The 16035-nt window shown below is 38.1% G+C and overlaps 1 protein-coding gene and 1 long non-coding RNA gene across 3 annotated transcripts in view; one reads left to right on the top strand and one right to left on the bottom strand.

Annotated features, from left to right (window-relative positions):
• Positions 1–669: 669 nt before the first annotated feature.
• On the bottom strand, positions 670–10617 carry LOC146484410 (uncharacterized). The gene is made up of 7 exons (XM_085104912.1): positions 10491–10617; positions 9409–9630; positions 8309–8454; positions 6886–7636; positions 3490–4651; positions 2054–2195; positions 670–831 (listed from the first exon to the last, which is right to left on the bottom strand). The coding sequence occupies exons 2-6, from the start codon at positions 9610–9612 to the stop codon at positions 2077–2079; spliced, it is 2382 nt and encodes a 793-aa protein (XP_084961038.1). The 5' UTR covers positions 9613–9630; positions 10491–10617; the 3' UTR covers positions 670–831; positions 2054–2076.
• Positions 10618–12465: 1848 nt separating this feature from the next.
• Positions 12466–16035, top strand: part of LOC146484409 (uncharacterized) — a 4588-nt gene continuing 1018 nt past the window's right edge. For both annotated transcript variants that reach the window (XR_014863650.1, XR_014863649.1), the window contains exons 1-2: positions 12466–12861; positions 14133–16035. The exon at positions 14133–16035 is cut by the window's right edge. This is a non-coding gene — a long non-coding RNA (uncharacterized LOC146484409). The remainder of the gene's footprint in view (positions 12862–14132) is intronic.

The following is a 16035-nucleotide window of genomic DNA, read 5'->3' as shown; positions in this document are numbered from 1 at the left end:
TCAAGGCATACAAACTATTTCCTCCGGTCTAATGCAAAACGACAAACCCCGACTGGGGAGGGGATGTAAACGTATACTTAGGAATACGGCAATCGTTCGGTCAGAAGCCTCTCCTTTAGCTGAGACCTCACAAGGGAATGTTGCTGACGAACCTCGATCAGTGATGGAATCTACTCCTGGAAGAAATCATGACAATATGGGTCCGATAAATGATCGCTCATAAACCGAGGTCTTGTTGTGGTTAATTTTTCAAGATGAACACTTTGTCGTTTTGTCCTACACCGAAAGGCTAAAAGCCAGTTTTAGCTCTCAAAGTGGCTCAGTGTTTCGTTGAGCAGAATGTAGTTTTATTTGCAGAGTCTAATTGGCTCTTGTAAATAGGGCTAAGACAGTTCTTCTATAAATAGGTTGTTACACCTCATAATATGTTCTTAGGGGCAGTAAAGTACAGGGTGGCCATTTTCATACTTGAAGTTATGATCAGATACAATCAGGAATTAATTCAGCATTATAGAGGCTGAAAAAGATCCTTTGATTGTGGCTATACATAGAATAAAACTCCGAGGGAAGCTCATTGAAAATTAAGCAAGTGACGAGAGACTTTGGAAAGACATGCAGTTTGTTTTCTACAGTAATTGATGCACATTCACAACAAAACTTCAAGTCAAATCTGTTGAATGAAATGACATTTAATTTTATATCATTTTTATCAATATTGTGTCGTGGCTGCTGTGACCAATGAACAAATTCAAATTTAAAAAAATTTACGTATCAACTGTTTGTGACTGTTACGTTTCACCGTTCCATATGTTATCTGACCGTTTGAGATTCCTGTGAAAAGAAAGAGCAGTAGTTATGGTTACTCTTGTGTCTAATTCAAAGCAGTTGCTTGGTGTAAAGTAGGAGAACAAACCGGCTTAATTTAGTAACAACACGGGGAATGCTGGAATGCACGTAGTATTTCACTGAAAGTCTGTAATTGTTTTGGATGTTGCAGATCAATTTCAAGTTTCTATAAAATGTGTAAATCGGGGTGTAAATAATAACATGCAATTGCATATTATCAGTAAAAACAGATGCTGCATTACTTGTTATACATCTTGCTCGTCGATTTTTTTCCCCGCCCATTTTGACTTCGTCTTCAGCCCCACTGTCTGCCCCTGGGTCTCCGAGAATGCTTGTTACACAATAATATGTACAAAAATTGTCAGATAAAAACATCCCCTTCACTTCTTTAATTAGGTATACTTGGGATTGCACGTTTGAGCGTTTTAGGTCTGGGACCAGTTGTTCAAAGCCCGATTAAGTTAATCCTAGGTTAGTGTGAAATTTGATTCGAGTTTAATTACTAATAACAATAAGGATGCTGCTAAAAGATTTCTGCCTTTAGCTTTGACTTAAACGTTTACATACATACATACATACATACTTTATTTATTCCAGAAGCAGACTATATATACAAATAAAACTAAGAAGAAAAGTACTTCTAGAAAAGGAAGTTTGGAGGTTAGCCCTATGCGAAAACTCCCTCAAATAAAAGAAAAACAAAAATAAGTATACATAAATCGAGATCTTTAGAGTCAAATATTTAAATGCATTTTGAGCTTAGATTTAAAATGCTTAAAGCTATCAGCTTCCACTATATCACCAGGTAGTTCATTCCATAATTTCACAGTTCTAATGGAAAAAGAATGTTTATAACAGTTAAGTCGTTTGTTACCATTAGCTTAAAATGAACCCTAAAAACATGTTTGAAGAGCGAGATGAAAACCTCTGTTAATTTTTAATCGGGATTAGTGTTAATCGGCTTTCGAACAACCGGGCCCTGATGAATAAACGCTAGCTACATGTAGATACTCCACAACTATTTATTATCAGCAAGATCAAAGTAATTGTTAATTCCATTTGGTTAGCATTTGTAAAAATTTAATTTTTGTGTTTCACCATTTTCATTAGTGTAATATTCTGCACACACTTTAGCGAGAATATTGAGGAAATTTTCAAATACTCTTCAGTCTTCAAAGATAGGTAACCATTACTGCTGTTTCCGTACCTTGCTTACAAAAGAGGTCACGTTCAGAACACACCATGGCACCCTGTAAATGGACTCAGCTTGTTGTAGTAAAGAACTCCTGTTTCAGCCATGGCTTGTCTAATCCATAACTCTTCAAGCCTTTCACCTTCTGACACTAATTCTGCAAACACAAGAAAGTATCAGTAGAATACTTCACGTTCACGTTGTCCAACTGGAATAACTAGCACCATTTTCTCTGTTTTTCAATTAAAAAAGTTATTCACGCCTATGAACACTGGGGCTATAAGATAAAAAGCAACGCAAACGAAAGCATTTGGGATTTTTTTTATTTCTTGACAATGAAATTCTAGAGAAATAGAATATACAGGAGCACCGTCTTACGAACATACCGTTATTATTTGTGGCCTAAACAAAATCCCAGTCAATTAATTGTTATCTGAAGGCATTTTAAAAGTATGTCCACCTTGTTTTAATATGCGACTAATGGCCAACGTTTGGAGTCTAAATTCATTAGTTTTTTTCATAAATTTACTCCTTTATAGCAAAATATCGAAAAATAAATCTTAGCAAAGAATGTTCAAATAAAGCATAGGGACCTTCAGATCATGTCGACTACGAGTACGAGATTGAGTACGAGCACGACTTCTCAAATCTAGTCTTCGTGGTTTAGATAACCGCTTAGTGTCACACCGATCTTGTTTCTAGGGTACTTCTTATTTTCACTGTAATCAAATTAAAAATTGGTAACGGAGAAAAGACATGGCTCTTTTTCTCTTTCATTTTGCAAAATAACTAGTCAGCGTCTTATTAGAATAGAGTCTTTCCTTTTTCGTGAGAGGAACCGAGGAACGTGGCATGCGAAAAAAATCAAGAAAAAAAATGAATAAATAAATTCGAAATAGATGGCTAAATAAAGCTATAAGTACATAAACCGTTTAGCACAAAGTCTGGCACAATTCCAGAAATTGCATGTAATTGCGAATTTGCAGTTATGGGATTTGGCGCGAGTTTTTTTTTTTTTTTTTCTACCGTAAAAATGGTTTGGTTTCTCATATATCCAGATTATTTTTCAAGGTATTTTGGGTTAGAATACAAACCTTTTGCAGCAGAAAGTTGAGGACGAAAGCCATTTTGTTCATCGGTATCTTTATAGGACATTTTCATGATGGCGTCATTTGACTACAACTACCAGAATCCTTCAGTTGTTTGTTTTCTCATGCTAATTAGAGCTATTGTTCTTTGCTCTCCACTGGGATTAAAAAATTTGAATTTGAAAAGGAAAACGAAATGAATTCTGGTAGTTGTAGTCAATTGACGCCATCATGAAAATGGCCTATTGCTGCAAGCATCAGTAAGTTGCGAGACGGAAAGCAGAAACAACGCTGGGTCTTGAATTTCTGTGAAAAAAATTTCAGGTAGGCTATGGCGGTCAAAGTAAAATATACATTTCTTACCATCGTCAGGTGGTATTCTTTCTGCCTGCTTTTCAGATCCAGCAAATTCCTTCAAGCGGCTTATGACTCTTTTTACTTCTTGTATTCTAACATAGCTTTCAAGGTCTGTTTGCTCGTGAATGCTATTTAAATCCACTGGATCACCTCGCACCTTCTCCTCAGACACCTTTGCTAATCGACTCTTTAGATTAACTACTTCATTTTGTAATGTAACGTTTTGCAAATACAGGCTGTCTCTTTCCTCTTCCGTGTTTTTTATTTGCATTAAGAGTGCTTCTTGATCGGGGGAGTCATATTCATGATCTTTATTGACATTGTTCTCCCTGGAAGTGGAGCTGACGCCGACAAATTTACTCGCCCTCTGTATCGTCGTGATGAAAATTGCATCGATGGTTTCTTTGAGGGAGATTAGAAGTCGTGTGACCTCTTGAGAGTCTGATGTGTTTGAACACAAGTCATTGACAATTTTCCCAGTTTCTTGTTTGTGCCAAGAGCTCAAGTCTCCCATCAATTTTTCATCTGCACCAAGTCCTTTGCTGTGTTTGCATTGTTTTAGAGCTCGTTTGACATCGTGAGAATCTAATGTGGACGACAAATCATCATCCGTACTTCTTCGAGTCTCTTTTTTGTGCCACCAATCTTCCATAATTTTTTTATTTTCACCTAGCTTGCTGTGTTTGCGCTTCTTTTTAATTTCCTGAAGAATTCTGCTTCCTTTATCTGCGTTACTGACATCATTCATGCCGCTCACTGACATCTCAGACAATCCTCTCAGCTCAGTGATGAGTTGCTCCTGTGCATCCTGTTCCAAGGCTTGTGGTGCAGGCTTATTTGTTGTGTGAGGAGGAGACGGGATGGTTTGCGAATTGACATCTAAGTTAGGGGCAGGACAGGTAAAATTCAGTGAGTCACTGGTGAAATTATCTTTATTTACATTCGCTTTGTTATCGGAGTGTTGTGAGATAAATTGGTGTTGTTGCAAAACTTGGTCCAACTGTAGTGCAAATCCTTCTTTCCACTCTTTGATTTTCTTGAAAGCTTGTTTCTCCAGTTTAGTAGCATAGTGTGGCGATAGCTCGTTCGCAGGAGATTCTGTCGCAATCGTGGTTCGTCGTTTTTGTATCTTTATTTTGGTCTTCTCCTCATAGTCCGATTCATCAATCTGTTACGGAAACGAAATTAAAAATTTCCTATTAGGTATTAATCAATTGGGGACTTGGACTTGGACTTGGTATCTCTCAGCTTTTTTAACGGGAAAAGAGAAAGTTAGGTTCGTCTGCTTAAGACAATCACAAAAAATTGTATCAGTGAAGAGAGAGACGCTTTTATGGTTGAGAACAACAGGGTATAAAATTGAAAAGTATTTATTGGGGTGGAAAAGTTTACCAGAGCTTACAAGAATTAACTATTTAGACGAACGGAGGGGCTAAGGAGACAACATTAGAAGACATTAGTTAGGCTTATTTTCTATATAGTTTCTTCATATTGTTGAGAGATCACTTGAAAGTGACAATATTAGGCGCATTGATAAGGTCATAAGGTAAGGAATTCCAGGTCTAGGACCCTGGTGGAGAATTGTAAAATTATTAATAATAATGCTGGTTCTACAGGGGTGAGACCTATAATTAGAAGCATGTCTAGTATTGGAACTATAGAGTGCTGATTAGTTTGTAAAAGATGTTGAAGACTACTAGGACGGGGCTTATGTTGGAAACACATGAAAGTAGCTATCACGAGAGAGTTAATGTTAAAGATGAGGTCCTTGAAAAGGGGCCGTGTGTGTGCTAGAAAGTCAGGCTCCGAGATAACACGTACAACTCGTTTTTGGAGTAAATATAACCTATTCAGATTGGTAGGATAAGTCGAGGACCACACGATGTTAGAATAGTTTAGATAGGAATACACTAATGAATAGCTGTACAAGGACAACAAAACTTTGGAAGAACGTAAGAAATGGGATTAAAATATTATATCAATCGGTTTTGACATTTATTTTGCAATGAAGTTAATGAGGTGTTTCCGATCAATGTACACTCCCAGAAACTTTGTAGCATCAACTTGATTGATGGTTTTGTAAACCCACGAAAATTGTTGAAGTTGGATGAGGCTGTTTTTGGCTTGATCGAAAAACCATGTAATGATTTTTATCAACGTTTTTAAAATGATAATTTCTTAGCACAAGGCCAGTTCGTGATTTTCTTAATTTCGCAATTCAAAACACTCCTGATTGATGACGTAAACCACTAGTGTCATCTGCAAATAGAAGGCATTTGACGATACTGGATGCACGAGAAAGATCGTTGATATATATTATGAAAAGTAACGACCCAAGGATTAACCCTTCGGGGACACCACACCTTCATTTAAAGTTTAAATTGATTAGCAGAGCATTCATAGCCGAACTGGACAAACTGCTACCGTTCGGGAAAGGTGAATACCATAGAATTCCTTAGGATACAAGTGTTAATTGCAACGAATGGAAGACCTTTAAAAGTGGTCGGCCATTCCCCACTGAACTATTACTGATTAGCCGCTGACTACTTTCTCGCTGGTCGGTTGAAATCTTACTTTTTATTCTAACCTAATAAGTTAACAACGTGTTTAAGACTGGCCGACTTCTGAGTTTTCATCAGTACTCATGGGGAGGGCCCTCCATGGGCAATAGCCTTTTGCGACAGTTGGTCACGTGACTACTTTTCCGCCGGTAAACATGTAAGCTGAACCCGTTTTGTAGAAATGTCTTTTACCAGGAATAGAAAGAGCATAAAGGATAAAGCTACCATGAAAAACTTCAGGCCTATATCTGAAGGCCTGTGATGTTTAGTCGGCATTATGTTTTGTCTGCTGTACCCGTGGCGCATCCTGGCTAGACTGTTCAAAGTCCCCTATTTTTCCGTGGGATTTTCGAGACTCGTACGCTTCGATCGAACTCCCTCCATTTTTGTTTAACGGGGAAAGCAACCTGGGGAGAGTGTTTAAACTACTGAGGGAAGCGGGAGTGGGGAGAGTGTCTAAACTACTGAGGGGAGCGGGAGTGGGGAGGCGGCCTCCTTGGTAGTTAGACACTCTCCCCAGGTTACGCTCGCCTCAGTACAAAATGATGGTGGGAGTTAGACCGAAGCGTACCAGTCTCGAAAATCCCACGGAAAAATAGGCCGGGACTGTGAACAGTCTACATCCTGGCTTATTAAATCGGATTTCTCCATCAAGATCTGTCGCTCACTATCTTTTCAAGTGGCGTTTCTTACGCTCAAAAAAGAGTGAAAATCAATAACCAAACCTTTCCAGTCCAGATGTAGAACTATCGCCTGATGATTTTCCTTTTTCACAAGACTTCGTCTCGGTCTCCAAGTAAACGAAGTAAAAGGCCAATAACAACCATTTCTAAGAACTTACATTGCTTGATGATCTCTTGAATAAGACCTCTTCGGTGACTTCATTAACCAGACTGAGGGATGACGAGCGACGCTTGTTTTCAAAAGAAAAAGAGCGGCTACTGTTGGTCTCCTGAATACACTGTTCTGTGTCTGTCCGGTGCTGTTCTCCTCTCTCCCAGTGGCTGACCACAACTTCGCCAATGTCTTTACGTTCAATTGGCAATGTACAACCTGAATCAGCAGGAAGAACTACTGCACTGTTATTCTGCTTTCTCAGAGAAACGCTGTGCGTGAATAATGGTTCTTCTATTAGTTTTTCTAAACTTGGGATGTAGTTTGACTGTAAACTGCTTTTAGTTGCCACGCGTCTAACGTGAGGTTGGTTAGCAAATGGCCCGTTGATGGAAGGTATGGTGGGGTCTGATCTGCTCCGTTCTTCCCTTCTCCATGTAAGCACGGCACTGTCACTGATATGCACGCCGCTATCGCCTCTGCGTCTGCGAACGGTTTGTTGTGAGTTTGGTGACGCAACACTAGACGTTGACAGCTCTATATGAACTTGATCATCTTCGTCTTGCGCAAGCAACAGAACTGATTTCTCAGGGAACTTAACAACAACATCTGATTCCTCACGATTGCCTTCAAAAGTATTAGGCCATAAGCCTAATGCTAAATGCGGTAGAAGCATCAAACTTTTTGTTTCACGAAGATCACAACATTCTCCCTCGCTTTTTGATCGCTCTGGATAGCCCTCACTTTTAGACCTCTCTCTGCAAAAAATAAAACTGATATTTAGTCAAGGCTCCACATTGCATGCTATCTTTCAACATCAAAAGATTTTTTACACTGTATAAAACTTACTCATTCCTTTTCGTTTTATTCAGAAGGAAAACATTTCGTTCTACCAAAGGAATTCACCCACTGACATCAGTCCTTGCTTCTTGAATTGCTATATTCAGTTATGGGTGAAACATAAGCGATTTGCGCTGATTAATATTCCAATCTGCTGAATGCCTTTGTGCCGTATTCGAGAGATAACAATCCAGAGTTTTCAATTAATTCGTCTTTCGATTAATTTGCTTCTTAGTGGCAGAACGTGTACCGCAACTGGATTTTCTGAGTGACCACTCTTGTAAGTACGTTTTGGAATCAGTTGTTGAAATGTTGTAAACCTTACAGTTCATTTTTTACATTACTGACACCACCTATCGACAGCTAGCCGTTCCATTGTCATATAAGTGTATGCTACAGGCATGCAATTATCACAATTATAAAAGATAACTGAAGATTTTCTAACCTTGCTCTCATTTTTAAACTAATGGCACTGTTTACGAGGCTTCAACTCAAGTGTTTAGGGTTCTTTCATTTCCTAGTGGAGCCTTTATTGTTGTATGCAAATAAATTAATATTGTCAGCATGCTGTGAAAAGAACAGTTTCTTACCTGGCTCGTGGGAATTTCCTAGCTTGAGAGCTCGAGGCCATAGCTGCTGCTTCAGTTGTAGACTCCGTTTTAGTGAATGCTCCGTCAGCGGGAATTGAGTTGGACTTCGTGGTAGAGAAACATAATTTACTGCATTTTGATTTCCTCTGCAAAGGAAAGAAAATAAATTGACTCATTCGAGGTTATCTTTATTGTAAGACAGTGGCAAGTGCCTTCATCACAGCTATACTAATTGTTAGGGAATTTTCGTTTTCACTTTCAAACCTTGCAGAATCTGGGAAATTTAATTTGCATAATCTATTAGGTTTAGTACTTATCTGGACATCAGGTCTAAAGATAATTTGTGAAAACTTGTAAATATTTAACCTGTATATATTTACAAACACTGATCAATGTCTACCAGTCTTTATCTTCAAAAAGGCTCAAATTTGCAGTCAGGAGAGACCACATCCCCACTGATCACGATAAATTTGAAAACAGCGTTTACGCCGGGAAACGCTTAAAATGTTTTACGTCTACACTATCCTTTTTCTTTCGTTTTTGTCGTCGATGCTAACACACCCCCTTGCCTTTGAAAACGCTAAAGATACGATGAGGCATGCACACATTGCCGTTCTTCAATGAGCCCAATTGTGACCGTCCATTCTACCTAGCCGGAGTTTTTAGTTTTATCCATTCTGGAGATCGATTTCAAAAAGACCCAGTTTTGGTGGTTGACTAAAACCCCGTTTAATGCGACTAAACCCCATTAGTGTGTGTATGAATTGAGGCATATAAGGCGTAGGCCGAAGTAAACCATCGAGAGTTCATGATCTCAGTTTGGTACTGTTTTCTTTGGCGTGGACGTGGACTAGGCTGCACTAACTCTGTAAATTACAAAGTGACATTTATGCAAGTTGCGTCAACCACGGATCATAAAGAACCTGATGCGCGATCCAAGGTCTAACTTGTATCTTCTTCTTACGTGTCTGTTTGGACGGTCCATCCAAGTCTGTGTACACAGGTTAGCATTTCCAAACCTTTTCAGTAGCACTGCCATGGCCAGGGATTAACGCAATAAATGTCGTGAAACAAATACTGAGCTTGAGGTGTTTCCTTACCTTGAAGAAACCAAGGATATTATTGCCATTAAACTTTCTTTTTGGCCTGATAATTTTAAAGATGCCTTTCTTGTTGTCATAACCAACCGCAGCAGAAATATCAAAGGGTGTTGGAAAATTGTCACCGTGCGTGGCACGGCAGACTTTATTGAGCTCCTCCACGTCAGTCATTGAATATGCTCTCTTCACAATAAAAGGTGCCATTTCTAAAGCCTAAAAAATCTAATGCAAAGAGAAGACTGTTTAACACATGTTAAAGTTGAAAAGTAAACAAAGAGCTTGGGGGAAGTGTGACCAATTTCAATACATACGCACACACAACAAAATCTGTGGGCCGTATGTTTGGAAAAGAATCAATATTATGTCTTATTTTGCAACATTTATCAACTAATTCCTTTTATCTGGTCGAAAGGACTCGTAAGTGACAATTCCTTTCAAGTTAGCTACAAAATTTATTTTTTTTAAAAAAAGCTCAAACACTTATCACACAAGAAACGCTCGTGCTTTCCTTTGGTTTTAAAACAAGGACCCACTTATTGCAATTTCTCTAATGCTGATTTCGTTCATTCCACCTTTCTGTCTTTTTTTTAAGGAATAAAAAACTGAGGTCATCATTTTTAAGGTTATTGATAATTTGTAACTTGTATTAGATGATTGTTTACCTTGGCTCTTATTGTAAAAGTTTGTATCTTTTGTATCATATCGTACGCGTTGTATATAGCAGAACATTATATATTTTTCCTCGTTTTTCTTTTTGAGAAAGCCTTGATAAACAAGCTTCACAGTTTCCGTTTGGCCTCCGCACCATTTTACCATCTTTTTCTTTTTCTTTTTTCCCTTTTTCCCTTCGCTTTTTTTACTTGTAATTATAACGTGTATGTCTGAGGTTTGACAAATAAAGTAAATGAATAAAAACAAAATTCCTTAGGCCTGGTTTCTACGCTGAGCTTCTCAACACTGTTGAATCCTTGTGCAGGTGTAAGCATTTCCGACTCTTGTGACGCCAGTGAAACTGGTCATGTCAAGAGAACTAAGGTTTATGTTCGTCGCTTAGGTTCTTTGCACAGTTTTTTCTGACTTACCTGATGAATCACTCTTGCGGGAAAATGTTTTCTTAAGTAAAATGGTGTATTTGCCGCCTCGCTTGCTTTGGTCGACTACAACACCAAGTGACGTAATAAAATGATTTGACGTCATAATATTGTTTTGTCCACGGTAATGATAACTAATAACAATTTAATTTTGGTAATGATATTACATTCACTACGTTGGCAAAGAGAACCATTAATAATATGTTAGACTTCCCATTCTGATAATGATATGGAAGAGTAGATTGTTTCGACAGGAGCATATATTGTCTTGGAAGGGAAGAATTCAGATTTGTCAACACAACTGGTGCTCGCACGAGTACTGATTCCACGCACTACGAATGAGGCTTCATGCAAGCGTTGAACTGATTTCATGGGAAATACATTTTGTTAGTTATGGATTCGCTTTTGTTCAAAAGCATTCTGTACTTGTTATTAGACAGTAACTGGTTTCTGGGAAAATAAATATCTAGGAGAGGACGTGGTCAGAGTTGCATGAGAAATAAAACTCACACGCGTATTGCACGTGCTTCAGAATGATGCACAGTGTAATTACTGACGTGCTCACTTCCTATTACATGTAATTATAAAATAGCCAGGGCCAAGCAAGCACTGTGATTGGTCAAACTGAGTTCTTTATAACTCCACAATGCACGAAGCATACGTATGGTGCGTGCATTATAATTGTACATATGCACGGAGCACACGTTAGATTTTTTGCCTGTGAAAAATCTGAGAAATTCAGAGACAGAACGCGCTGTCGCTCCAGCGATTCGCAAAGAACAGTCTCTTGTACTGATGCTTCCAGACTTTTAATTAACTTCAACTTGTCTCTCAACACCTTAAAACTTAAACTTAACTTGGAGTTAACTTCTTGAACTTGCTTACGACGTGACGAAAAACTAAAACAGTTTGACTTTTTACTTGATTGCGCGCGCTGATGCGTGCCCTGTCGTGATCGTGTCGTGATCGTCAAGAGCGCGCGCTATTAAATTAAGCCGCGGCCACACGAGTGATTTTTTGCTCGCGCAGGTGATGCGATTTTTTTCAAATTTTGTCGCGTCGCCAGCGCGAGAGGGTGGCTACACGAGTGACAAATTCTAGCGAGTTTGGCGACAAATTGAAAGCCGCATGAATCGCATACTTCAAGAGGCCTGGCGCTATAAACAGACATGGCGGACGGCCCTTTCGGACGAGGATATTGTTTTTCACCTATTTGCATTCTTCTTCTTGACGATAAAAAGCAAACGAAGGAAGAGGAAAATTAAGAAAAGGTCAACGTGGGTCCGTCCGTGGCTCGCAGAGAGAAAGGAACAAGGATTTTACCATCAACTTCTGACGGAAATTTCAGTCTTTGATATCCCGGCGTTTCCCGAGCTATTGCGGATGACGAGGCTTAGTTCAGCTTAGTTGCAGGGGACACGGGCGCTATCTCTACGATTTTGTCGCGAAAATTTCAATTCTGGCGACTTTTTTCTTGCGATTTTTTCACCTGTCGCGTCGCAAGTTCGAGGGTGGCTACACGTGCGATTTTCATCTCGCGCTGGCGACGCGACAAAATTTGAAAAAATCGCATCACTTGCGCAAGCAAAAAATCGCTCGTGTGGCCACGGCGTTACGCGTTATCTCGCGTAAGGAGAAACTTTAAAAAATTCGCACTTGTCTGAGGAGTTGCGATTGTTTATATTTTATAAAAGAAATAAAAAACTTGTTCCTCGTGCATTGTTGAGTGATATAAGCACTTGGGAATTTTTAAGAACACTCGAGAAGTGCAGAGAGGCACTCGCCTACGGCTCGTGCCTCTCTGCACTTCTCTTGTGTTCTTAAAAATTCCCGCGTGCTTATATAACTCAACAATGCACTCGGCGCGTTTTTTATTTCTTTATTATAAAATAGCCAGGGTCAAGCAAGCACTGTGATTGGTCAAAATGAGTTCTGTATAACTCCACAATGCACGAAGCATAGCAAGGGAGACAATTGTCTGCGCATGCTCGAAATAACTCGAGTTATTTGACGTTTTTTTTAGTTTTTCGTGATTCGAGGTTTTCGCGCGGTTTTGGACGTGGTTAAATTTGACAACCTAAACTTTAAATGAAAAGCATTCAAAAACGGTTCGTCGGCAAGCTAATTGAGGCATGTTGCCACAAAAAGCAACTCAAGGCAGAGACGGAAAACCTTGTTTGACATCACCTGTGGTAATTTTTCGTTGGACGAAAGTCCCTTTTGATTTGATGTGTCGACAGTAAAGATGGCGTTTTGTCTGCAACGAGCATTTGGCGAGTCCAGTGTCAATGCATTTTTCTGTTTTCCGAGGTTCTGCTTCACATCTTATCCAACACCAAGCGAAAGAAATATATCTTTACTGGTAAGTACAACGTATTGTTGGTTCCTTGTATTTGTATTTTTAGTTTTCATTCGCTTCCTTTCGCGGCAATAAAGAAACTGTGTTGTTGTCATTCTAAATTTCGTGATGTCCTTCAACGAGAACAGCCTGCGTTCTCTGTTTTCATTATTTTTTCATAAAAATCGACTACAGCATTGAGGTAAAGTTATTTTTCCATTTGAGGGTTGTAATTACCGTTTTAAACCAGTACTTTTTATTCTTCGTCGAAGTGAATGTTTTGATTGAAAAATTTAGTTTTTATTTTACCGCGTATTAAAATTTCTCATCATACCCCCGAGACTTTTGTCTCCCTTTGTGATATGGGAATTCCCATGAACAGGGTGTCAGTCTATTAATATACTACTTGTTGGCAAAATTTCGTGAATTTCTGAGGTGTACCCCCAATGCACTCTTGCCGAACAAAGCTGCGTTGATCGAATTCCAATTTAATGATATTAGTTTCCTAATATCATACTTTCTGGCCTTTCCAGATTTAGCAAATTATAATTTACCAGTAATATCAAGCTCTCACTAAGTCGTACTAAGTTTAAACTTACTTTGTACCAAATGTCAATTCTGTGGACGTTTTCGTTAACGTTTTTTGCCATTTGTTTTCAGAACGGTAGTTCGCAATTGAAATTAAATTGTACGAAAATATCTGAACGCCCCTACATTTCTGTTTATATCCAAAGAACGAATTCGTGATATGGGAATCGGCTTGGGTGAGATATTTTCAAGGAACAGCTTAATAAATTGCCGACATCAAACAAAATTTTTAAGGTGTACCCCCAATACACTCTTTCCGGTCAAAGTTTTTCTTTGCGCGCGGACATATTTGCTTCTCTGTTGATGGCGTGACACATTTTGCATCACATTGTTTTGTCACACAAGCGTGTGTATTTTTAACAGAAGTTGAATAGAAGCAGCGTTCAGTTAAACATTTTCAGTTTATAGCATCCCTGCTTAATAAGGTATTTGTACAGATTGTTGTGGTAGTGTTCTATAACATCATTGTTTTGAAATCTTGATCTGAACTGTCAAGCAGTGGAACAATTTGTCCACAGGGGCCAAGGGCCAATGCAACAACTCTGACAAGTCTGTTAGGAGTGTTTTTAGATCTGCCACTCCCTGGGCACAAAAGCCATGCACAGAGGGTGTAACCTTTTCTGGTAGATGTAGACCTTGTGTTTTAGCTGTAATTTAAAATAAATTTAAAATAAATATTGATGTAAGCTTTTTATTTACCATCACAGATCATGACAGATGGGATGAAAATACAGTATGGCTCAAGAATCACTTTGTTAATGGAAGTCCTTGTTGAGGCAGTTCATAAACTTGTAAATTATGCATCCTTGTGTGAAACGTTCTGTGCACTACATGCACAAGGGATAGATTTAGTTCTGTATCTTACCTTTTGATAAATGTTTATGATGGCAGAAGTGAAGTGCTCCTTGACTCATCAGAGCATATCAATAATCTTCAGAAATGAAATTGGAAGGGCACTCGCTGAGGATGTAAATTTTTTCTTCAGCAGTAAAGATTTTGATTAGTTGGCCAGGTAGGGCTATTGCTCTAGCACAACAGAGATTGGCTACTGGATGGCTGGGCCTAGCTGTGTTGTGTTTATGGGCAGCAGAGCACTGTCACTCAATCATTCTTATAACTATTCAATTGAGGCTACAAAAATATGCTGAACAAGGGGCATTCTCTGTATACTTTAAGACAAAACCTCACCTTACCTTTAAGTTATATATATATTTTTTTCATAAAGCCTGAAATAAATCAGCTGTTTTGCATCACTCACAAATCATCTTGAGAGGAGATGGCTGATATTCAGGCCATGTTTAACGCAATCAGACCCTAGCTTCTGGTGATAACTGTGATTACAGATAAAAGGTCAAACTTCTTATCAGCCATCTCTTTGAATTAAAAGAAAAATTCAAATTTGGAAATGAGTAATGAATTATGAAATATGTACACTACAGTTGTTTATTTTTACAGTGCAATCTCATTTGTTTGAACCCTCAATTTTTCAACTCTCCTGATTCTTTGAACCAATAGTTGTTCATTCTCTTGGATTATTTGCTTCTGTCAGATTTTTACCTCCTATTTTTTGAACAAAATTCAGTTTCCCTAGGAGGTTAAAAAAAATTGGTATTCTACCGTAGTGATTTATATAACATTATTATACAAATGTTATACACCAAGTCAATTGTTTTCGTTTACTTACTTTTGATTATCTTGAACAATAACTGTTTATTTTTCATGGGTTTTGTGACATCAGTGACCAGTGCTACAGTACTTTTCTACACCTAATCACAAAGTCTGGTATAACATTTTCAGTAATATAAGGAAAAACACTAATTAACATTTCCTTTTTTATTCTGTTCAGGGTTTTATGTAAAATCTTTATTGATACAAGTGATAAAAATAATGCTTTTAATTTGCAATATTTAAAAGTATTTTGTGAATTCAGAAGAGGACTGTTATACACTCAACCCTCTTTAAGCACTCTTGTACCTTCTATTTTTTTCTCTGAAAAACAGGATGATGAAATGTAATGTAAGGAATATTGTTGTGTAAAAATGAACGCATTGGGACTTTGCAGATGAGGTGCTAAAATTTTCATTTTAAGCCCCCTCCACATAAGAATCTATTAATTTTAAGTTAGGTTCTTATCAGTGGAGTTGCTGTAAAAGTGTATAGGTAGAAACTGCTGAATTAAGATCATCATCTGATACTAACTGTAGGTTGATTGCTTGGAACTGGTTATGAATGTACTGTATTTGTCCCAAGATTTTCTTGGTATCAACTTTGAAATAGCATTTCAGTGAACTGATGAGTTTGTTTGAGCATATGTTTTGTTAAGGGCATACCAGCACTGTACTGCCTTTAGGCATTATAGTGTAAATGATGTATATTGTATTTTTCTGATGATCTTTATAATTTATTTAAATGAAATTAAAATGAAAATATAAGAACCTATTTTAAGAACCTTGGTAGCCTAAATCTGCCATTAAGTACCATTTATATAAGAACTTCTTTAGGCTAAATTAAAAAATCCAGGTTCTTATACATGGGTTTTTACTGTAGCGATTGAGAGGATAGTGTGCCCTTTGAATAGCCTGACCCCTTGTGCAAGTTGTGTGATCACAC

The sequence above is a fragment of the Pavona decussata genome, unplaced genomic scaffold, assembly GCF_977016875.1.
Source record: "Pavona decussata unplaced genomic scaffold, jaPavDecu1.1 SCAFFOLD_34, whole genome shotgun sequence".
NCBI classification, from domain to species: Eukaryota; Metazoa; Cnidaria; class Anthozoa; order Scleractinia; family Agariciidae; genus Pavona; species Pavona decussata.
The sequence above is the reverse complement of the archived record's forward strand: the minus strand, read 5'-3'. Positions and strand labels throughout refer to the sequence as shown.